The sequence below is a fragment of the Cryptomeria japonica genome, chromosome 9 (assembly GCF_030272615.1).
Source record: "Cryptomeria japonica chromosome 9, Sugi_1.0, whole genome shotgun sequence".
Classification (NCBI taxonomy): Eukaryota; Viridiplantae; Streptophyta; class Pinopsida; order Cupressales; family Cupressaceae; genus Cryptomeria; species Cryptomeria japonica.
This window is the reverse complement of record NC_081413.1, coordinates 321000972-321025972: the sequence shown is the minus strand read 5'-3', so window position 1 is coordinate 321025972 and position 25001 is coordinate 321000972. Positions and strand designations below refer to the sequence as shown.

Genomic DNA, 25001 nt, shown 5'->3' with positions numbered 1-25001 from the left:
AAAGTTTATTTTTCATTTTCTATTATAAAAGACTTTTTTTACCAAACAAGTTACAAAGCCTTTGTGTTGGGCGCTAATAAGGAAATTGGACAAGAATGAATATGTTAGTATGTTAACAACGCACAAATAATTCCTCCTTGCTAGGTGATTTGTATGTATATATGGTGAGGGCATGACACACATTCACACCTTTTAGGGGTAATTTGATCATCATGTAATCATTGCGAATGAATAATAGAAATAGAGCACATGTATTAACTAAAGGGAGAAAAAACATATACATAAGTAACAAGGTACACAAGCTTGGTTAATCACTAAACAAGCACAAAACAAAGAGAATGGGAGGTCCTAGGGAAAATACAAGTAACAAGGTACACAAGCTTAGTTAAACACTAAACAAGCACAAAACAAAGAGAATGGGAGGTCTTAAGGGTTAACTTAATGTTCCCACCAAACTAAGATTAGTTGAGATAACTTAGTTTTTATTTTTCATGTCATGTAGAGTTGTGTGCTAGGCCATCGAGTCATCATTACACTTGCCATACATTCCTATATATTTTTTGTCACTTAAGGAGCTTGTAACCAACGAATAAAACCATGAAGTAATAGTCTCTAAGAGTGAGTAGAAATAGTAGCATTAACAAGTTCTTGAAGAAGGGGCTATCGAGACTATTGGCATGAACAAACTTTCAAAAGATAATTAATAATAAATCAAGAATAACTAATCTAAAAAAATATAATCAATCTTAAATGTTAGAAACAATAATAAAAATTAGAGCTTAATATCTTAAAAGGAAACCTCGAGATAGAGTAGAAGAATAGAGCAGATCACAAATTATACATATGAACTTTCAAAAAAAAAATCGTAAAACAAATTCGTAAGAATAAATCTATATTAAATTAAGATGACTTACAATATTTCAACAAAGTTATACCACTTTATTTATTATTTATTACATACAAATTAATCAAATGAAAATGAAGAATAACTAAATACATAAATTAAAAAGGAAAAATGTGTGCCAGCCCCATCACTGCCCCACAAGATTGCTATAAATTCCTCTCCCCACTCGATTTCTACTAATCTCAACTTCTTCATGTCTTCAAAAATGTGAATCCAACCACACCAAAAAATGATGTTTCAGCAGCCTCTAAAATTGTGACAATTCAACTCACTACTTTATTTTGGTGATGTTTACACAACCATACAACTGGTGTTAATATAACTTGCGACTTAAAATCGCTTACCTAAACCACAGCAATTTCTGTTTCCAATTCATCTAAAATCCTTTAGCAGTGAAAGCCCACCTAATTATAAGCATCTCAACAGAAACAGGAAAGAAAAGCTGAGAATTGGTGGGGCGATCTGGCATAAAACCGTCTCCTTCCGCGCTGCTGCAGAGATTTAAATAAATAAATCGCCTTCCTGCTAGAAAGGATAGCACAAAGAATTTATCTTGCAAGACAAAGTAGCGAGCAGAGATGGGGTTAAAATTGAACTACCTTTATTAATATCGGCACTCCTAAAAGGAGTTGGGGTTGGGGTTTGAGACGGAGTCAAGCTTATACCCAGGCGTGAACAGTCAGCGCCTATGGAACCTGGAAAACCAAATGTTAATGAGATTCACTGAATTCAAACTAAAGCTCGGTCCAGAAAGAAACGGCAAAGCTTACATGCTCTAATACAGGGGCCTGCCGTCATATTCAGGAGGTTTTCGTATCCTTGATCGCAATCACACGCATAGCCATAATCTGACGTTTTCCGGCAGGAACCCTCTCCACAAACGGGATATCCGCATGCTACAAAATAAACAAATTGATAACGGCCTAAAAAAATGAAGAAATTTGGGGATGAATACAGAGCTTACGGTGCAGAAGGTCCGAAGAATTGCGGTGCCGAGGCGCTGGTGCGGGTGCCGCTTTGCTACAGGTAGCATCGAGTGAGCCTGTCAAACTTGCCCTAATCAAACTCCGGCCATTAGTTTATTGGCAAAAAAAAATTAGTAGCTTAAATGCTTACAATTGGGAATAACGCAGGGGAGAAAGGAAAACGAAAGGCCTATGGAGGGCTGCGTCCAGCCATCATCGCAGACGCAGCGGGGAAAGATTATGCCCAAAGGCTGATCGCTTGCCGTGTGGTTGCACCTTCCCTTCCCGCAGCTCACTATTTTGCACAGCCCTGCCATAGCCCCAAGCATTCCGACGCCTTTCCATTAAAGATTGTAAATTTCCAGAGTGAAGATTACAAATTTGGATGATACGATACCTGAGTCAATTTGTAGAGCTGCAACAACTGCACAGAAGGCGAATGCGAAGAAAATAAATGAAAGGCGCGAGGTCAGTCCGACCATGGCGACGCTGCTCGAAGATTGTTCTGGTTCTGGACCCTCATTGAACTGAAAGAGGGGTTTGTGAATTATATGTGGGAGTGGCGTATTAAAGGCTTGGATGAAGGTGGTTGGGCGCTGTATAAAGTCGTTGGCAACTGACTTCATTAGTTGACAAGTCTGAACATGGCCTGATTTTCTACTGTTTAATGCGCCCCCCACCACGTGTATGCCTTTTTTTTGGACGGTTGGGTCGTTGTGGGGACTCATGTTCATATATTTGATTGTGACTCATCTAGGTCGATGTGGAAGGGAAATTGGTTATATAGTCTTCACGGTGTATTAATGTAGTAGCACTTGCATCTAATAAGAAGTGCAATGGGTACTTTGATAGTAATAAATAAAAATATCTGCTTGTTGATAGTGTGGATGGTGTGTCAATAAAATGAATAAGAATTAGTAATAAATGTTTGAATTTGTCAGTTGTAAAAAAAAAAATGTGTGGTTGTAGTTAGTGTGGATGATGTGTCAACAAAATGAATAAGAATTAATTAATGCACTCTAGAATTAAAAGAATCCGACATAATTATTATACTAAAATTTTAAATAATCATGCGATTTTATGTGACAACAAATGGCTCACTTCAAAAAAACTATTTGAGTATTAAATAAATCTATGAAGATTAAAAGGTCCAATGGGCAAAATATCTAGAGAACTTTGTTGAATATGATTACAGAGATGCAAGAATATATCAATATCCAATACTTTTGATATATATCTTTTTTATCTTAGAGATAGTTATTGTAGTCTTTCTTCTTCTTTCTTCCTGATGTTTGTATATGGATTGTTTTGAATTTTAGAGTATCTCTCAAAGGAGAATGCAGGTTCAATACGAAGACTGTCTAATGATTTAACTCTAGTTATGTCTATGAATGTCAAGCATTGCCTTTCAATTGTTCAAATATCAATCATTGCCTTCTAAAATGTTAAACCCTAGGATTTGTGGATTGTAATAGCCCATGCCATCATGAGTAGGACTTGCCTTTTGTTGCCCAATGATATAGGTGTTATTGGTACAACTTTTGGATCAGTGGGATTCCATGGTGGCCCACTATAGTTATCAATTCTTGTTATAACATATGCTACAATATTTGGTGGCTTGAACCCATATGCATACATGATGTCAACTACTTCACCAAGAGCTTCATTTGTGAGGCCTGCACATTGCATTTTCTAATTCTATAATCGACAATTATTATTTTTTATTCAAAAGATGTCATAATTAGTGCCTTGTCATGCTTTACTTGTCTTGGGACAGTTGTACTTAGTTAACTTTATTATGGATTCGACCGTGATCTCTTTGGAGAGTATATAACCATTATACTTCTTGGGCAACGTTGCTTTGTGTTTGTGTGTGTCATCAAAAATTACCAATCTAAATCGTGTAGATTGTTCAGGGCTGCTGCCAAATTTTGATACGAGGAATACTTGGACACATGGGGTTAAGCCTATACTTCCTTTTACCAAAAGCTTGATTGCATTTGTAGTTAATATTTCCATTGTTTATAAATTCCTACAAGATATTTCATGTTGTAGTTACATAGTGTAATACAAAAATGTTTGCACAAAGGCAATTTCTTTATCTTATACTCAATACTTTTCCTTCCAGTAAGTTGATATACAGTAAAAATCAAAGCAATATTCATGGAATGAAAACGATCAGTTGTTGTAATTTTATTTATTTCAAATATACTCTTAATTGGAGAATTTAACACTAAGAGGTACAATTTGTACAACGTTTGTTGGTTGGCAACTTTTTGGCCTAGCACAAAAAGCTTATCTGTTATCCAATGAGCCAAATACTATTAACGAATCTGTTAAAGGGTGAACTCACAATAATGGTTCCCACTTTTTTGCCACTTTTGACACTGAGATGAACAATTTTAAAATAATCTTCAACTTCCGACAACTATAACTTTTAAACTATTAAGAATTTGAAGATGATGTAAATTAGTGATTTGTAGAATTTTGTCTGTAGATTCTGTATATATTTTTTTCAAATTTTTTTGAAGGATTTTTTTTTAATTTTTCCATCTCCCTCGAAAAGTAGTTTTTTACAACAAACTACATTTTTTAAGAGTGATGTGTCTCCCGAAACTCATAACTTTTTTTCTATAAATGATAAAAACTCAATTCTTTCGAATTTTGGTTTGTAACATCAATATCCAGGGCTTGTAGTTGGTTTGATAGTGATATGTTCAATATTTTTCATTTTATTAAGTTTTGAAGTCCGACTAGTCATAATTCAGACATAGGTTTACGTTTGAACACATAACTTATTCTATATATATCGAAATTCAAAAAAAAATTTTTTGTTAGAAAGAAGACATCAATACCCAGGGCTTATATATTTTTTAGATTTTTTTAAAATTAGTTTCCTATTTTTCCCAATGCGTTGAACAGAGAAGTTCATGTTCGATGAAAAACCTATATTTGGTAAAATTAAAAAAACAAGTTCATAATAAACTCAATATGTAATAAAATTATATTCATTGGAAAGCTTGCTTCGAGGACTATAATACTACATTTTGGGTTGTCAAGATCATTCCATTTGAGCCTTCAACTAGAGGTTTCAAAGCCAAAAATCTGCAAAAAAATGTAGAAATTTTCAGAGAAGTGTTTAAAAAGGGGTTCGAACGAAGGGGGGTTCGAGCGAACCCCCTATTTTTAGGGGGGTTCGAATGAAGGGGGGTTCGAGCGAACCCCTGCGCTATAATTGAAAAATGACATAAAAGGGCATTAAAGGTGCTTCGCTCGAAAGATGGGGTTCGAGCGAAGTGGGGTCTTCGCTCGAACCCAAAAGGGTATTCCGTTCGAACACCCCCACTTCGTTCGAACCCCTCGTAAATTTTTTTTTTCACTTTCGCCAATTTCCTTCGTTGGCAAAAGTGGGAACCAGCTTTGTGAGTTCACCCTAAAGTTATGCTTTGGTTGAGTACTTTCTAGGTTGCTTAGAGTGTATGCATAGCCCCGCTTAGTTGGAATGTAAACCTGGAAGTTATTTTTGGAATTTTGTGTGAAACATAAAGTATTTAATTTGTATTGTAAATTATAATGTAAGTGACTAGGCACTATACACGGAAGCAAAAAAAATAACATTGCAATTATATTATTCCTGTCATATGTAAAAATTCATAATGTAATCAATCAAAAATCAAAGGGAAATCACAAATCCCTATCCTAATAGAATTCAAACAAAAACTCAATGAATTATAGATGCATATAGAATAATTCTAAACAATGTAGAACTCCCTATTGTGCATCATGGCTTCCATTGCTCTTCTCTTCTTTGTGGTATGGTGGCTCTCAGATATCGCACTAGCAATCTGCAAATGACACAAAGATTCAAAGTTTGTGATTGATGAAAATGGAGATTGAATGCTCAATTTATAGATAATTGGAGATGATTGATTGAAAGGTGGAACAGATTGATTAAGAGGTGGAACTCGGGTGAGCTCACATGCTGATTGATAGTTAAATTGTTGATTTAGAGGTGAAACAGAATTGATTGAATAGATAAAATGAGTCAACTGATTGAGAAAAAGTTGATTGAAGGATGAAAAAGAATGATTGGAGGAAATAAAGAGGAGGAGATAGTTAACTGATTGAAAGTTGATTGAGAGCTTTATTTAGAAAAAGCTAACTAAAAGATAGAAATAGATTTTGAAGAGATAATTGAATTAATTAATTGATTGATTGAATTAATTAATTTAGCAGGTGCTTGAACTTTGACTTTAATTTTCAATTTAATCTTTGCATGAGATTTAATTCAAATATTGAATTTATTTTAAATTCAGTTTGTTATTTGAATATATTTAGAACTTGACTTTGATTTTTAATTTGATTTTTGAAATCATGCACATGTATTTAAATTTGGAAGAAATTAGCAGAAATTAGAAGAATTAATTAGTTAATTAAATAATTTAAAGAAACTATTTAATTATTTAAAAATTTAATTTAATTAAATAATAAAGATTATTCAAATTAAAGAATTAGAATCATAATTAATTAAATAATAAATATTTAATTAATATTTTAGAAGAGGGTTGAATTATTTAAATGATGATAGAAAACAAAAATTGAGAATGAACTTATTTAAATAATAAAGATTATTTAAATTAGGGAATTAATCAAAATTAATTAGTAAGATGATGAGGAAATATGAATTTAGAAGAATAAGATTATTTAATTTAATTAAAGAATTAAAGAATTATTTAATCAATTAGATGAATAATTAGTACATGATCAATGAGACATTTTTAGGTGTCTACATTTGCTCCTCTTTGAGACAAAGTCGGAATGACATTGTTTCAAAGAAAACGAAAAAATTTCCTGCCCCGCTATGCCTTGGTAACATTGTATAGTATAAATATGCCCCCTCAGAAAAGGTGGTCGAAAAATTTGGAAATTGAGACCATATTTTCGATATCAATTTAATGAGCAATCGTGTGAAGTTTCGTGCAATTTCGAAATCGTTTGAGTATCCTATAAGTTGTTTCAAGTTCATGGGGACCACGAGCGTCGGAGTGGAAAAACCCCTATTTTTGAGCTATAAATAGAGAGTTTGGCCTTTCATTTGCTCATTTGCATTGTGTTGAGTTCTTGGAGATCCTTGCGAGTCGTTTGCTTTCCTACGAGTATTTGATCATCATGGTTGGCTATAGGGCACGAGTGCACTTATCTAACCGAGTATGTTCTTATTAGAGACCTCTGAAGACTGGTAGCATGGTATGTTTCCAAATTTTTTGCTTAATTTTTTGCCTGTTTTTGTAATTTTTTCAAAAAAATTCCAGAGAAGTAATATTTAGTCGTCACGCATACACCTATCGATTTTCACGCATTAGCATTAAGTGTCACGCAAACGCCTTAAGTGTATCGCAAGAGTGTAAGTGTTATGCACAGGTTGTAATTGTCACGCATACGTTTATCTATTTACGCATTAGTGTAAAATGCACCGCATAAGTGTTAAACATTACACATTCGTTGTATATTGATGTTTTTTGTCATGCGTATGATCATTTTTTTTTGTAATCACGTTCTCGGATATCTGACATTTTCAATATTTTCTTTGTGTAGGAGAATATTGGAGTGCTATACTACAGATAGAGTAGACCCAGTGGACTTGATCTTTGAACCGAGTTACTTGATGAGGAGATTGCACATATCCAACACCTGGGATTATATCATGTTTTACATTTGCCAGAGATTATAGCCAACAGGGCCTTGATTACAACATTAGTAGAGCGGTGGTATTCCAAGTCATGTACCTTCCATCTTCCTACTGGTGAGGCATCCATAACCTTAGAGGATGTTTGGCGTATATTGCATATTCCCATCCATGGTGCGAGAGTTGTATATGATCATGATGATGTCGTCGCTAGACTATGTGCCCTTTTTGAGTGTGAGGAGCAGGGTTTACAGATCAATGGTCATTATGATATCCCTTGGGCTTGTTTGAACTTTGATAATATTACTATAGTATTATGCAGTATCGTAGGTGGTTTGTTGATTCCTAACAGATGAGGTCATGGCTTTCCAGTTGGATGGGGCAGAGTGCTCCATGATATGATTGTTCATCATCAAGTATATGTTTGGGGTCCTTGTCTATTAGCCATGGTTTATTATCAGATGCACAACATTGTATACTTGGGATACTGATCGATCAGTTGTGGTGTGGCATTGCTCCAGATTTGGGCTTGGGAGCACATTTCTATCTTGAGGCCAGTTATTCATGTTGACTTGTAGCCAAGGGAGCCATATGCATACAGATATACACCTGGTATTAGACATAGGGGTTCGGATAACACCTTGTACTGGCGACATTTTCTTGATATCTTGCAGCATTTTATTTGGAGCATATTTAGATTGCCCCGATTGGGTAGATGATGCACAACACTTGCCTTTTTGTAGATAGTAGAGATATCTTATTGGGAGGATTGTTGAGACGTAGAGGATTATTGAGATGTCTCTTCCAAGACGGGTACTCAGATAGTTTGGGGAGGTACAGGTGACACCTGTTGTTATAGCATACTTTGCTCGTGTTTCTCATGAGGTTTCTAATTGGGGTGTGTGCATACAACCACATGTCATGGCTGTTGAGTTTGATTCTCTTTAGGCATTATCGTGGGGTTGGAGTGCAGGTGTAGCAGATCTAGGGACTACTCCTAAGTATGATGCATGGTGGGCCAGACATAGGCCTATTCCACTGACTGATCCGACTGTTCCAATCATAGCGCAACAAATATGACATCCTAGACAACGACTGAGGATTGACATGGGGGAGAGGAGAGGAGATGACAGAGGAGAGGATGGCAGAGGGGAAGAGGAGAGTGGAGCGGAAGATGAGGGAGAAGAGGAGGACGTAGACATTGGTGGAGACACCAAGTTTGTGAGTAGCGAAGATGATGGTGATTCTTCAGAGTCATTGAGTAGTGAGGACATGGATGATGATGATATGTCGGAGCTAGAGGATGTGCCTGATGCAAAGGGGGGAGGAGGAGAACAAGGTGGTGATGATGATGATCCGTAGATTCTTAGAGTGCAGATTCAGAGTCTAGAGGACGAGGTTACCAGACTTAGGTTGTGACAAGATGTTGAGTAGGAGGCGAATATTTTTGTCTTTTCGGCAAGACCTACCCCGATCGGCAATTCCTATCCTGATGAGGTCGCCAGTGTTGGAGTAGTTGTATCGGGTATCGGTGGGAGTAGTTTCAATTTACCCTGATGACCCAATGAGAAAGCCTAGGTAGGGAGTGGAGCCATCGGCTATCGGCAGAAGCTTTTTCTTGCTACACCGATGACCCTATGAGCCATTGGGTATCGGCAAGAGTTGTTGCACGCTACACTGATGTCCTGATGGGAGTTATTGAGTATTGGGGAGAATGGTTTCTTGTTATCCCGTAGACCCAATAGGAAAGTGCTAGTCGAGTAGAGAGTTATCGGGTATCGGGAGGAGTGTTTTCTTGTTACCTCGATGACTCGATAACAAGGTGCAAGTGGAGGAGGCTAACTTGGAGATATCGGCCATCGGAAAAGTGCAATGTCATGCTACCTGATGACCTGATGGAAAGTGTGAAGCGAAAGTGTGAAGACGTCAGTCATTAGTAGCTCGTTTTGGTGTTCCGCCGAAGACTCGATAGGACGTGTGGAGTGTGGAAAGTTATCATCGGCCATCGGAAATTGGGATTTGTTGTTACGTCGATGTTCCAATGGAACCTGTGAAACAATTACAATTGGAAACTGTTTGTAACGAGATTTATCTCGTCCAGTAGGAGGAGTTCCCAATAGAGGATGGAAGATATAAAAAGACCCAACATGCATCTGTAAGAGGTTGATTGCCTCGAAGAACAAAACTATTTTTCTGAATAGCAAAAGAGAAGTCTATTTTCTGGTTTCCATTTCAAAGTTTACTTTATGTTCGTGGTTTGCAATAATGTGTTAAAAATCTCTGAAGTTCTCGTATGTTGTTAATGTAGAGTTTCTTTTCTCTGTTTTGTGAGTTGCTGGCTTGAACCCGTGCATAAGATCAGAATCTATAAATAAAGTTTTCCTTTTCAGTTTTTGTTCTCTGTTTGTAATAATCAAATGGCTTTGACTTGAGACTCCACATGATCATTGGAGATTGTCAAGTAGAGCCAATTATGTACAGTAGGGTTTTATTGGTAAGAGTCTAGGAGATGGCATTAGCTATTCCTACAAACTGGCCCTAGGTGAGCTTGGTGATAGTCCGGGTAGGAGTTAGTAACTTGAAGGAGATAACTTGCAGGGGGAAGGAATTTGTTGAGAACTAAAAGGAGATCTAGAAGGCTATATGCCTGAAACCAAAAAGGTGTGTATTTGCCAAACCAAGCAGGATGGGTGGTTTTGCAAAGAGAGAACACATGTGTGTATGTGTCCTGCACCCCTGCAAGGAGATAGTGAGCAAGCTTACTTTGTGAGATTGAGGAAGGTGAGATAAGTAAACAAATGGTAGGGAAGCCCTTAGAAGCCTAAAGGGATAGACTTGGAACCCGGGAAGGGATAGAAACAACCATGAAAGAAACCTAATTGATGGTAAACTGGGTAGCCTCCCTATAATATTGGTATCAGAGCATAGTTTAGCCTTGGGAAGAAAGTAGTTGATGTCAGATATTGAATCAGTAGGAGAAAATAGTCTCAGGATGGTGACTAATGTGGAGTTAGCAAAGAAGGTAGAAGACCGAGAAGAAGACAATAGGCTCCTCAGAGAAAGATTGCTACAATTGGAGAGCAAACTAGACGTAGTTGAGGATAAAACTGAGAAAGTAACAATCAAGGTCAATGAAGGGAAGGGTAAAGAATCAGTGGAAGAGGATAGAATACCTGAACCAGACCCTATTCTACCCGAAGAACCTTTGATTAAAGCAATTAAAGCCTTAGGAGGAAAATCCCTAGGAGTGCCACTTTTTCATGGTAAAATGGAGCCAAAGGTAGTCCTAGAATGGATAGAGGGATTGGAGAATCACTTTGAATGTGATGGAATTAGTGAAGCCCAAAAGGTGAAGGTAGCCAAATCTAGATTGAGAGGGGCAACTTTGACTTGGTGGAAGTTTATCTAAGAAGAGAGGCAAAAAGAGGGCAAGAACCCCATAGCTACTTGGAAGGGCATGTTAGCCAAGGTGAAAGAGGCATACATCCCTGAAGATTATGAAATCCAGTTGCACAAGAGGAGACAAAACTTGAGGCAAAGAGATTTGGATGTGAGCAGCTACACTGAGGAATTTCAGAAGTTATGTCTGAGATCCAAGGTGGTAGAGGATGAGGGCATCAAGGTAGCCAAATAATTGAATGACTTGAGATGGAATATTCAAGAGGATTTGAGTTTGTTATGTCCTAACACCGTGCATAGGTGCTATCAATTGGCACTGAAGGTGGAGGAAAAGAACAAAAAGAAGCAAGAACAAAGCAACAGAAGAAGAGGCAAAGGAAAATATGGTAGAGGCCAAAGAGGCAGTTTTGGTGGAAGAGGAATAGATCAAAGGTCCCAAGGAGAGTCCAAACTTGTAGAGAAAAGTAAGGATTCACATAGCAAGAGTAGCTATAGAGGAAGGGGATCATCTAGCAACCTAGGAAGAGATAGATATAGTGGACTGGGAAGAGGGTCCTACTTCTCCACCATAATGTGTTACAATTGCCAAAACTTGGGTCACCCTACCTATAGATGTCCAGAGAATTCTTATTCTTCTCAAGGAAGTGAAAGAAGAGTGACATATGCACAAGAAGATGCAGAAAGCAGAAAGACACAAGACATGAGCTTAGCTTTTGAAGATAGAGAGAATTTAATGATGAGAAGAGTCTTGATTAAGGAGCCAATCAAAGAAGAACCAACTCAAAGAAGAGCTTTGTTTAGAATCAAATGCAAGGTCCTTGGTAAGGTTTGTAGAGTGGTGATAGAATCAGGATCTACTGACAACATTGTGTCAAAGGAAGCAGTAAATAAATTGAAATTGAAAAGAATCCCACATAGTAATCCATATAGGGTCACTTGGCTCAACAAGAAGCAGCATGTGGTAGTAAATGAACAAACATGGGTTGAGTTCAACATAGGTAGTTATAAGGATAAAGTATTATGTGACATCCTGCCTATGGATGCTTGCCATCTACTTCTTGGTACACCATGGCAGTTTGACAGAAAGGCCATTCACAGTGGAGAGAAGAACTCTTATTCTTTTCAAAAGGATGGAGTTACATACCATATTCAGTCCCTAAGTGATGAAGGAGAGAGCAGAAAAACTAAAGGCCCAAATGTGTCACTGGTGAGTGAAAAAGAGTTCATTAACACTCTCAAGGAATGATAAGGAGTGGGATTTTCTCTTATAGTGAAACCAAAGGAAACAAAGCAAGAAATGAAGGTTCAAATACCTCATGAAGTGCATCAGATACTAGACAACTTCAAAGCAATCATAAGTGATGGAGCACCAGCAACCCTACCTCCTATTAGAGCCATAAGCCATCAGATTGATTTTATTCCAGGAGCATCATTACCCAACAAAGCAACCTATAAGATGACTCCCAAATAGAACAAGGAAGTGGCTAGACAAGTCCAAGAATTGTTGGACCAAGGGTTGATAAAGAAAAGTATAAGTCCTTGTGTCGTACCTATAGTGTTAGCACCCAAGAAAGGAGGAACATGGAGGCTATGCACAAATTCAAGAGCCATAAATAGAATCACTATCAGGTACAAATTTCCTATCCCAAGAATTGAAGACTTGATGGATTGCTTGGGAGCTGCAAAGTACTTCACTAAGATTGATCTCAAGAGTGGATACCACCAGATCAGGATAAAGGAAGGTGATGAATGGAAAACAACCTTCAAAACCAATGAAGGACTTTATGAGTGGCTTGTTATGCCATTCGGTCTTAGTAATGCTCCCAGTACATTCATGAGACTCATGAATGGAGTGCTTAAAGATTTTATTGGTAAATTTGTTGTTGTATACTTAGATGACATCTTGATTTTCAATAGAATTAAAGAGGAACATCTAGAGCATCTTAGTATTGTATTGCAAAAATTGTATGATGAGAAACTAACAATAAACTTGGAGAAGTGTGATGTTATGAAGAAGAAACTTGTCTATCTTGGATTTGTAGTTTCAGGAGAAGATTTGAAGATGGACACATCAAAGGTGGAAGCCATCACAAATTGGCCAACACCAAAGACAGCAAGTGCAGTAAGAAGTTTTCATGGTTTGGCACCGTTCTACAGGAAGTTTATCAGAGGATTCAGTGAGATTTGTGCACCCATGTTGGATACCATCAAAGGAGGAGTTAAGACTAAGTTTCAGTGGACCAATGCAACTAACAAAGGGTTTGAAATTTTGAAACAAAAGGTAGCTACACAACCAGTACTCATTCTTCCTAGTTTTGACAAGTTGTTCATAATTGAATATGATGCCAGTAATATAGCAGTTGGTGTTTTCTTGAGTCAAGAGAATAGACCTATAGCTTTCTTTAGTGAGAAGCTCAATGATGCCAAGAAGAAGTATCCATCCTATGATCTCAAGCTGTATGCTCTTGTCCAAGCTCTTAGGAAGTGGAGGCACTACTTGTTACCTAAGGAGTTTTTCTAAATTCACAAGATAAGTTGAGTCATAGGCATGTTAAATGGGTTGAGTATTTGCAGTCATATACATTTTCTATTAAGCATAAGAAAGGACAGTGTAATAAAGTAGTAGATGCTTTGAGTAGAAAGCTACTAACAGTGCAAGAAGTGCAGATTCAGAGTATTGGAGTTGATTACTTCAAGGATTTGTACCCCAATGATGAAGATTTTGCAGCCATTTACAAGGTTTGTCAAGAATTTCAGAATCACTTTGATAGTGAATATGCCGACTTTACTTTGCAGAATGGTTTGTTGTTTAAAGGTGGGCAGTTGTGTCTTCCCAAAGGATCGATGAGGGAAAATATGATCCAAAAAAAGCATAATGGATGTTTGAGTGGTCATTTTGGCCTTAATAAGACATTGGAACTTGTGCAAAGGTTCTACTATTGGCCCAGAATGCAAAGGGATACCAAAAGGTATGTTGAGCAGTGTATGGTTTGTCAGAAAGCTAAAGGCACATCTACTAATGCTGGTCTTTATCAGCCATTACCTATTCCTACAAGGCCATGGGAATGTGTGAGTATGGATTTTGTGGTTGGATTACCCAAAAAAAAGCTTGGTTGTGATAGCATTTTTGTTGTTGTTGACAGATTCAGTAAAATGGCACATTGTATTCCTTGTAAAACTACTCATGATGTTAGTCACATTGCACACTTGTTTTTCAAAGAGGTTATTAGAATCCATGGTTTGCTGGTTAGTATTATTTCAGATAGAGATGTCAAATTCCTTGGACATTTTTGGAAAACTCTTTGGAAAAGACTGGGAACTAATTTGTCTTTTGGTTCAGCCTATCATCCCCAAACAGATGGTCAAATAGAGGTGGTCAATAGGACACTTAGAAACCTTTTAAGGTGTTTGATAAAAGAGTATGGATAGAGTTGGGATTAGGCTCTTCACCTAGCAGAGTTTGCGTACAATGACAATGTCAACAGATCTACTGGGAAGAGTCCTTTTGAGATAGTGTATGGTATGCACCCACGAGGTGTTTTGGAATTAGGAGATCTTGGTAATCTATCGCACAGAAGTGGTCAAGCTAATGATGTTGCTCAATCTATGAAGGAGGTTCATAACCAAGTCAGGCGAACTATCCAAGATTCTTCACAGAAAGTTAAAGCCAGAGTTGATGCCACATGAAGAGATGTGCAATTTTCAGTTGGAGATTTGGTGATGGTACATTTGAACAAGGCTTGACTTCATAAAGGGATTCCCAGCAAGCTACAAATGAGGAGAATAGGCCCATGTAAAGTTTTAGCCAAGTATGGCTCTAATGCCTATAAGATTGATTTGCCATCTGATATTGCTTTGTCTCCCATTTTCAATGTTGCAGATTTGGTTGTCTACAAGGGACAACTTCCCACAGAGGATGCACGAGTTTCAGATGTTCAACAGCCACTTGCCAATCTGCCATTACTTTCTTCTTCCATGCCTCAAGTTAAGAAAGTGTTGGATTTACGCATTCTCAGAAGACTAGACAAGAGGTCTACATGGAACATTTGGTAAAATGGATGCATAAACCTGATTCTGAAGCAACCTGGGTCCCTGAATTAGACTTTGTGAAGTCGGGAATTGATCTTTCCTTGTTGTTGAGTGTAGTCACTTGACTTCTTTGTTTTTGGGAAAGTATGGTGCAGGAGCACCTAAGGGTTGAAATGCCCTTGAGCAATTTTTGCTTTTGAGACCTTTTAGTGGTCATGTGCATAAATAAAGACTGGCTCAAAGTCCACGTGTTTGGTCGTTTATTTTGCAGTTTTGAATTTTTTTTTGTCTTTTTGGCAAGACCTACCCTGATCGGCAATTCCTATCCTGATGAGGTCGCTAGTGTTGGAGTAGTTGTATTGGGTATTGGCGGGAGGAGTTTCAATTTACCCCAATGACCTGATGAGAAAGCATACGCGAGGAGTGGAGCCATCGGGTATCAGTAGAAGCTTTTTCTTGCTACATCGATGACCCTATGAGCCATCGGGTATTGGCAAGAGTTGTTGCACGCTACACCGATGTCCCGATGGGAGTTATCGGGTATCAGGGAGAATGGTTTCTTGTTATCCCATGGACCCAATAGGAAAGTGCTAGTCGAGTAGAGAGTTATCGGGTATCGCTAGGAATGTTTTCTTGTTACCTCGATGACTCGATAACAAGGCACAAGCACAGGAGGTTAACTTTGGAGATATCAGCCATTGGAAAAGTGCAATGTCATGCTACCTGATGACTCGATGGAAAGGGTGAAGCGGAAGTGTGAAGATGTCGGTCATTGGTAGCCCATTTTGGTGTTCCGCTGAAGACCCGATAGGAAGTGCAGAGTGCGAAAAGTTGTCATCAACCATCGAAAATCAGGATTTGTTGTTACGTCGATGTTCCAATGGAACCTGTGAAACAGTTACAATTGGAAACCATTTGTAATGAGATTTATCTCGTCTAGTAGGAGGGGTTCCCAACAGAGGATGGAAGATATAAAAAGACCCAATAGGCATTTGTAAGAGGTTGATTGCCTTAGAGAACAAAACTATTTTTCTGAATAGCAAAAGAGAAGTCTATTTTCTGGTTTCCATTTCAGAGTTTACTTTATGTTCGTGGTTTGCAATAATGTGTTAAAAATATCTGAAGTTCTCATATGTTGTTAATGTAGAGTTTATTTTTTCTGTTCTGTGAGTTGTTGGCTTGAACCCGTGCATAAGCTCAGAATCTGTAAATAAAGTTTTCCTTTTTCAGTTTTTGTTCTTTGTTTGTAATAATGACATGGCTCTGACTTGAGACTCCACATGATCATTGGAGATTGTCAAGCAGAGCCAATTATGTACAGTAGGGTTTTATTGGTAAGAGTCTAGGAGATGGCATTAGCTATTCCTACAAACTGGCCCTAGGCAAGATTGGTGATAGTCCGGGTAGGAGTCAGTAACTTGAAGGAGATAACTTGCAGGGGGAAGGAATTTGTTGAGAACTAGAAGGAGATCCAGAAGGCTATACGCCTGAAACTTGGGCATTTTATAGCCAAAAGGTGTGTATTTGCCAAACCAAATAGGATGGGTGGTTTTTCAAAGAGAGAACACATGTGTGTGCATGTCCTGCACCCCTGCAAGGAGATAGTGAGAAATCTTACTTTGTGAGCTTGAGGAAGGTGAGATAAGAAAACAAATGGTAGGGAAGCCCTTAGAAGTCTAAAGGGATAGACTTGGAACTTGGGAAGGGATAGAAACAACCATGAAAGAAACCTAATTGATGGTAAACTAGGTAGCCTCCCTATCAATATCTCATTGAAGAAACAAACATGTAGCAGACAAAGAGTGAAACCCTCCATTCTGGGAAATATACTAGGGGTTGAGGTATGTGTGGCATTCACAAGCTGAATGCTCCTATCACAAACACCCACTAGAGCAATTTCCATAGAACTTCATTGGTTCACACCACAAACAACAAACAAAGAAAAATATAATGGCCATCATGTCTCCTCTAGTCACTTTGTGGACATCCTTGAGTAGCATAGGAACACGATCTGTCTTCAAATGATAAAAGATAAAAAATGACCTAGAAAAAAATCAGCAGCTATACCGATCTTGTGCCTTCGTTGTTAGTTGCTTGATGTGATAGTTGATGATGTCTGATCTCATAAAGTTGCGGACCCCATTTAAGACTGAGCTATCTGATTTCGAGTGTATCCTCTTCTATTTAAGACAAGATAATAATCACTTGATATGGATATGATACAATTGATAAGACAGTTTGATCAGTTGATTGCAGATGTTTGACTGGATAGTCGTATCCTTCGTTAACTTCATGCAAAGTGTTTGTTGGATATCTGCTAGGGTATTTGTTTCTTGTGAGACATTTTATTGCAAGTTTTTTTATTGATTTTTTATTGTTTTTGGATTTTGTTGATTGATATTTGAATGTTTTTGGTAGATTTTTTCAGGATCGTATATGGATGTTTTTGGTATTTTTTCAAGACATTTTCTAAATGTTTTTGGTATTTTTTGCTTTTTAATATTTTTGGATTTTATGTTTTCCACTTTTTTTGGATTTTATTTTTTCCATTGTTTTTGGATTTCATGTTTTCCAGTGTTTTTGGATTTTATGTTTTTCACTGTTTTTGGATTTTTTCAGGACTTTATATGATTTTTTAGGATTTTTTCAGTTATGCCCCTAGTGTGCAGACCTGTATGACATGATGATCTGCAAAATGCATGTCGAGCCAATGAATTTTTGACATGACTCATTTTATTGCAATATGCATGATGAAGATGCATTTCCTCTTCAACAAAGGATGACCGTGTTTGTTTTAGCATTTTGTAATACACCAATTGAATTGGAGGTACAAAACATTTAGTAGATAAGCAGTCAATTGATCCTTAAGGTCCCTTGGAACATCCAAATTAACACAGTTAGTGACTAGGATTTACAAATGGAGACGCGGAAAAATTCCCCATTGGTTCTTGAAACTTTGATCTTCTTTTGCCCATGTGTGTGCAAATGAGTTAATTCCTGCTCTTGTATTCACTAGAGATCCTTAGCATCCTATATGACTAGCTACATGGATTATTCTAACTTCAAAAGCATCTCGAATAGAACCTCACTACCAGCAAGCTTTTAGAGCTCTTACAAGGTTATAGATTGTAATTTCTCAAATATTACTTCATTGCTAGCAGGCATTCACAACCCTGATGGAGTTACTCACATGTTCCCATAGTCAAGCTTATTTGTCGCACTTTGTATGTGTGATATTTCAATTATATATCACTTCTCTTTTGCCTTAAGATGAATATTTGGCATAGCACTTTTTCTTTTTTATTTTCTTGCCTTGACTTTTACGTTGTAAGTAACGAAACCTACTTGGGTGTGACAATTACAACAGCACTAAAGTAGAATTTTAGATTTTTCACTAGTCATATGATCAACTAGGTGTCTAGAATGAATTAGAGATTTTTTTAATGTGCTTGAGATATATCAATTGATAAATTTTGGGTTAACGTCTTAAATAGTGAAATCACTATCCAACCATAAGTAAAACATCGTCACAGGGTAATGTTGAAAATGAATGACTTTAAGACCTCAAAGACTTCATGTCCGAATATATAAGAAAGGAGATGACCCTTGTTTCTCTTGAATGCAAATAAATGACAAACTTGGATAGTAGTCTTTTTTTATTGATGTTGCTATATGTAAGTGCAAAACTTTTGTGAATGCGATGCATTTAAAAAAGAAACTATATATGATGTAATGCTTTGAAGAAAATGAGATGCAATGTGGAAAGAAAAACCTAGACTAACTCAGCCCTTAGATATAATATTGTTTAAGGTGCATGTTGTTCATAGGGTTAGGGAGTGGATCTCCCTCTATGGTAGCCAAATCATATGCTCCATTTCTTATAACTCTTGTTATGATAAAAGGACCTAGCCAGTTAGGTTCAAACTTCCCTGGCTTTTCTTGTTCCGCTAGGTTCCTTTGGTTCTCCTTGAGAACTAAATCTCCCACTTCAAAATTCCTTGGGCGTACTCATTTATTGTAACTCCTTCTCGATCTATTTTAGTAACCTTGCAAATGATTCAAAGCAGTTTGTCTCTTTTCATCAAGCATTTCAAACTCTTGTAATCTTTCAACCCGATAGTCTTCCTTTGATATGATGTTTTTTAAGGATACTCTTAAAGACGGTGGTTCTATTTCAATAGGTAGTATTGCTTCTGTACCATAGACCAATGAATATGGTGTTGCTCCTATAGGAGTATGTACTATTGTTCTATAAGCCCAAAGAGCAGGATTTAACTAGAGACGTCAGTCCCATCTTGCTCACAATCAGATGATACTACTACAGATAGTAAGTGTACATAAATGGGGTCTACACATGCAGAAAGGCAAATAGCCTAGAGCTCACTGCTCAATCATAGAATGGGAGTCACACTGACTACAATTGGATGGTTAAATCCAATAAGAATGTACTGCATAAAATAACATCTTCATATGTTGGATTCAGTACTGGTGTAATGCTGATACGCTTCTACAAAAACCTAGCTTCACCTTCAAATGATGTCTTTGTGTATAGCTCTCCTTAATCTCGCATATACCTTCTCACAATTCTTTCTAGCATTCCACATTCGATCTTACAAATAAGATCTTACATTTATACCATAACCTATGACCAATTTTAGTAGGTCGGCTCTACAAGATATTATAATAAAAACATTTTACAAACAATATGATATCCAATGCAATAACCAATTAAACATGTCGGCTTAATACATTTACAACAATAATAAATCATCTCCATAGCATGACATGCTGATCTGGAAAAGATAAACCTGTCGGTGTAACCCTAGGTAACCCTGGACCTATTTGCCGGTAAAAGCAAATATGAATATACCAATGATTAATTCTTCAAAAAAAAGTGTCCACATGATGTCTTCGACATTACTAGGTGTCTTCCATATCATTCCAAGTGTCAGTGATCATTATATCCTGCCAGTGAACCATATACCAGTAATTGTGCAATAGTTACTTGTTTGCCAGTGAATGTTGCTGGATCCCCAAAGTGCTAGTGCTTTAGTAGGTGTTGACATCAATGACAAAACCATACCAAAATACCAACAATCTCCCCCTTTGGCATTGATGGCAACACAAGATGGAAAAAACCATCAAAGTGCCAAAACAGAAATGCCAAAAACCAAAAACCAACAATCTCTCCAAAAAGATCATAACCAGAATACAGAGAGTAATAGTCTCTCTCAAACAACAATCTCTCCCCCTGGGAGCAACATGTGTTATTCAAAGTTCTCTTAAAAGATAATGTGTTTTTCCATAGATATCTCTCCCCCTTTGACATTAAATGCCAAAGTTATAATAATACCAAGTTCATATACAAAATATCAATCAATTCAATATACCAACTACTCCCCCTGAGAAGTAGCTTCCTCATCAAAGACTGGAGTAAAAGATCTATCTATTAATTATGTCGGTTGATGACAATCATCAACTGTCTAAGTCTCTACCGGTGGTGGTATGACTCCGAGCTGATCTCTGAGATATTCAAAAGTCTCCTTAGGCAAAGGTTTTGTGAAAATATCTGCAAGTTGTTCTTTAGTATTCACATAAACTAGTTTTATCTCTTTTTCTTCAACTTTTTCCCTTAGAAAATTCAGTTTGATAGAAACATGTTTTGTTTTAGAATGTAATACTGGATTCTTAGATATATCAATTGTTGCAGTGTTATCACAATATATAGTAATAGGTTACTTGCATTTTACCTTTATGTCTTTCAACATTTGTTTGAGCCATAGTACCTGTGTACAGTTAGTTGCTGCTGCAACATATTCTGATTCTACTGTTGATAAAGATGTACAACTCTATTTCTTACTTAACCAAGAAACTAATCTCTTTCCAAGAAAGAATGCTCTACCAGTGGTGCTTTTTCTATCATCCACATCTCCTGCCCAATTTGCATTTGTGTATGTACATAGATCAAAATTTTCATCTCTAGGATACCATAATCCAAGATTTGCAGTGCCTTGTAAGTACCGGAAAATCCTTTTTACTATTGATTCATGATTTTCTCTAGGATTACTTTGAAATCTAGAAACAATACATACTGCATTCATAATATCAGGTCTGGTTTGTGTCAAATATAGTAAACCTCCTATCATAGATTTGTATCTAGTTGGATTAATAGGTGTAGATTCATCCCTTTGAGATAATTTGTCATTTGTAGTCATAGGCGTTCTTACCGGTTTAGAGTTCTCCATCCCAAATTTCTTTAGTAACTCTTTCAAGTACTTCTGATTTTTCTCTGAGAAAAGTAACCCAACACATAACACCAATGTTTGTACGTGGAAACCCTGTAAGGGGAAAAACCATAGTGGGAAACCTTACCCACAATCAGATGATACTACTGTAGATAGTAAGTGTACATAAATGGGGTCTGCACATGCAGAAAGGCCAATAGCCTAGAGCTCACTGCTCAATCACAGAATGGGAGTCACATTGACTATAGTTGGATGGTTAAATCCAATAAGAATGTACTGCATAAATTAGCATCTTCATATGTTGGATTCAGTATCGGTGTAATGCTGATATGCTTCTACAAAAACCTAGCTTCACCTTCAAATGATGTCTTCATGTATAGCTCTTCTTAATCTCGCATATACCTTCTCACAATTCTTTTTCGTATTCCACATTCGATCTTACAAATAAGATCTTACATTTATACCATAACCTAAGACCAATTTTAGTAGGTCGGCTCTACAAGATATTACAATAAAAACATTTTACAAACAATATGATATCCGATGCAATAACTAATTTAACATGTTGGCTTAATGCATTTACAACAATAATAAATCATCTCCATAGTGTGCCATGCTGATTTGGAAAAGATAAACCTATCGGTGTAAACCTAGGTAACCCTGGACCTATTTGTCGGTAAAAGAAAATATGCAAATATGAATATACCAATGATTAATTATTCAAAACAAAGTGTCCACATGATGTCTTTGACATTACCAAGTGTCTTCCATATCATTCCAAGTTCCAGTGATCATTATATCCTGTCGGTGAACCATATACCAGTAACTATGCAATAGTTACTTGCTTGTCGGTGAATGTTGTTAAATCTCCAGAGTGCTAGTGCTTTAGTAGGTGTTGACATCAATGACAAAACCATACCAAAATACCAACAGTAACAAATTTCTTGAGGATCTTTAATATTGTCTTGTTTGTTTCCTCTGCTTGTCCATTGCTTTGCAGATAATATGGTGTTGTAAATCTCTGTTGTATTTAAAAAAATTTACAATTCTCATTTCTTGATTTTTGAATGGACATGCATTATCTGTCACTATGCACATTGGAATCCTATATTAGCAGATAATATAATTAAGCATGAATTTTTCTATTTGCTTACTAGTGGTGTATGTAAGGGGGATTGCCTCTACCCATTTAGTAAAATATTAAGTAGTCGTTAAGATGAATTTGTGCCCATTGGAAGAAGTAGGATTAACTTTACCAACTAGATCTAACCCCCATTGTGAAAATAGCCATGGTGATGTAATAGGTTGAATATCCCGTGCTGGTACATGAATGAGGTCCCCATGCATTTGACATTGTTTACATTTTTGTACATATTTATTGGCATCGTTTTCCATAGTTGGCCAACAATATACAGTTCTTAACAATTTCTTTGATAGTGGCGGGGCACTTTGATGCTCCGCACAAATTCCATCATGTACCTCCTTTAGGGCAAGTTGTTCTTCTTCTTCATCAAGACATCGAAGAAGGGTTCCATCAAAGCCCTTTCTATACAATGTGTTAGCAATAATAGTGTGTTTGGATGCCTGACGAATAAGAGTTTTCTTTTGATTTCTAGACAAATCAGGAGACATATATTGAGTATGTAAGTATGCGTATATCTCATTATACCACGGGGATTCATGACCCACAATTACACATACATATTATGATGAGGGAATCTCATATGCTGGTATCATAAATTGTTCTACAATAAACTCAAACTGAGTTTCATTATTAAGCATATTTAGTAGAGACCCTACTATAGCCATGGCGTCGAACGCCTTGTTCTGTATCCTTGGAATCTGATAAAAAGTGATGTTACTGAAATGTTCTTTGTAATCTTCTACCATTTGTTTATAAGACATCAGTTTATCATCTTTTGTGTTATAGTCATCATTGACTTGATTAATAATTAGTTGTGAATCACCGTAGACTTGTAATTCTTTTATCCTCCACTATATAGAGGTATGAAGTCCTATGATGAGAGCTTCATATTGAGCAATATTGTTCGTACAGGAGAAATTTATTCTAAATGACTTAGGGATAGAATCACCTTGAGGGGTGATGAAAAGAATCCCAGCTCTAGCTCCGTGATTTGTATAGGACCCATCAAATTACAATTTCCACATGGTGGATGTTGTCAATGTAAACACAGATTCATCAGGAAAATCTATTAGTAGCGGGTGACTATCTTGCAAGGGAGACTCTGCTAACTGATCTGCTATAATCTGCCCTTTTATTGCCTTTATGTCCACATACTCTATATCAAAATTACATAAAATCATGACCCACTTAGCCAATCTTCCAGTCAATGTTTCTCTCCTTAACAAGTATTTGAGTGGATCAAAATGTGCAATGAGTTAGACTTTGTGACTTAGCATATAATGTCTAAGTTTCTGAGATGCGATGATCATTGCTAGACATGCTCATTCAATAAGAGTGTAATTAAGATCATATCCAATTAGGGTTCTACTTATATAGTAGATTGCTCTTTCCTTTCCTTGATCATCATGTTGTGACAACAAGGCTCCTAAAGATGAGTTTGTTGCTGATATATATAGTAACAGGGGCTTTCCTTTAGTAGGTGGAACTAATACTAGAGTATTCATAAGATAATCCTTTAAAGCTTGAAAAGCTTCTTGGCACTATTCTATCCATTTGAAGGTAACTCCTTTTCCCAGAGTAAATACTGAAATGGGTGACATTTATCTGCTAGTTGTCCTATGAACCTTCTTATAGACTGTAGTCTTCCTTGTAACCCTCTTAACTACTTAAGTGTTGATGGAGGTTGCATATCCATGATTGCTTTGACCTTTGCAGGATCTACTTCAATTCCTTTGTTAGACACAATAAATTCTAAAAGTTTGCCTATTTTTACACCAAACACACACTTTTTGGGGTTTAACTTGATATTTTACTGCTCTAATCGATCAAATATCTTTGCAAGGACTTCAAGGTGACCTTCTCTTGTCCGTGATTTAGCCGGTAGCTTGTCCACATAGTCTTCCATGATATTGTGGATCATGTCATGAAATAGTGTCATCATCACCCTTTGATATGTTGCTCCTACATTCTTAAGACCAACTAGCATGGCATTCTAGTAGTATGTTCCCCATGGACAGGTAAATGTCATCTTGTGTTGATCTTATGGTGCAATCCTGATCTGGTTATATCCTAAGAAACCATCCATTAATGAAACCATTTCATTCCCAGCAGTTAAGTCAACTATCGTGTCTATGTTGGTTAATGGGAAATCATCCTTAGGACATGCTTTGTTAGATCTTGAAAGTCGGTACAGATTCTTATGCCCCCAGTGGGCTTAGTCATAGGTACTAGATTGGATATCCATTCTGCATAGTCAATAGGTCAAATGAATCCCACATCCAGAAGCTTTTGGAGTTCTATTGTGACCAGTAATGCAATTTGTGGATGCGTCTTTCATAGCTCTTGTTTGTACGATTTAATTTCTGGTAGAAATGGTAAATGATGTAACACTAATTTTGGATCTAGGCCTGGCATATCCACATAGGACTAAGAAAAATTGATAGGAATTGTTTGAAAAACTATATGAATTTGTCCTTTTCTTCTTGGTTTAATGATTTTTCTAAGTGGATAATATGTACAACTTCTCCTTCTACTATATTGACTTCTTTAGTTTCTTCCATGAGTAATGTTGAATTCTCTTTTTCAATAGGGAGATTGTCTAACCCACTCTTTCCTTTGCGATCACTTT

The 25001-nt window shown here is 36.9% G+C and overlaps 1 protein-coding gene across 3 annotated transcripts; it reads right to left on the bottom strand.

Moving 5' to 3' along the window:
• Nucleotides 1–1157: 1157 nt before the first annotated feature.
• Nucleotides 1158–2457, bottom strand: LOC131029798 (uncharacterized). 3 transcript variants are annotated; one of them, XM_057960449.2, is made up of 6 exons: nucleotides 2267–2457; nucleotides 2021–2179; nucleotides 1869–1946; nucleotides 1675–1800; nucleotides 1504–1599; nucleotides 1158–1426 (listed from the first exon to the last, which is right to left on the bottom strand). In XM_057960449.2, the coding sequence occupies exons 1-6, from the start codon at nucleotides 2349–2351 to the stop codon at nucleotides 1281–1283; spliced, it is 690 nt and encodes a 229-aa protein (XP_057816432.2). In that variant the 5' UTR covers nucleotides 2352–2457; the 3' UTR covers nucleotides 1158–1280. The 3 variants fall into 3 exon arrangements, with proteins under 3 accessions (XP_057816432.2, XP_057816434.2, XP_057816433.2); XM_057960451.2 differs by having other exon boundaries at nucleotides 1158–1392; nucleotides 2267–2451; XM_057960450.2 differs by having other exon boundaries at nucleotides 1158–1395; nucleotides 2267–2448.
• Between the last annotated feature and the right edge of the window lie 22544 nt (nucleotides 2458–25001).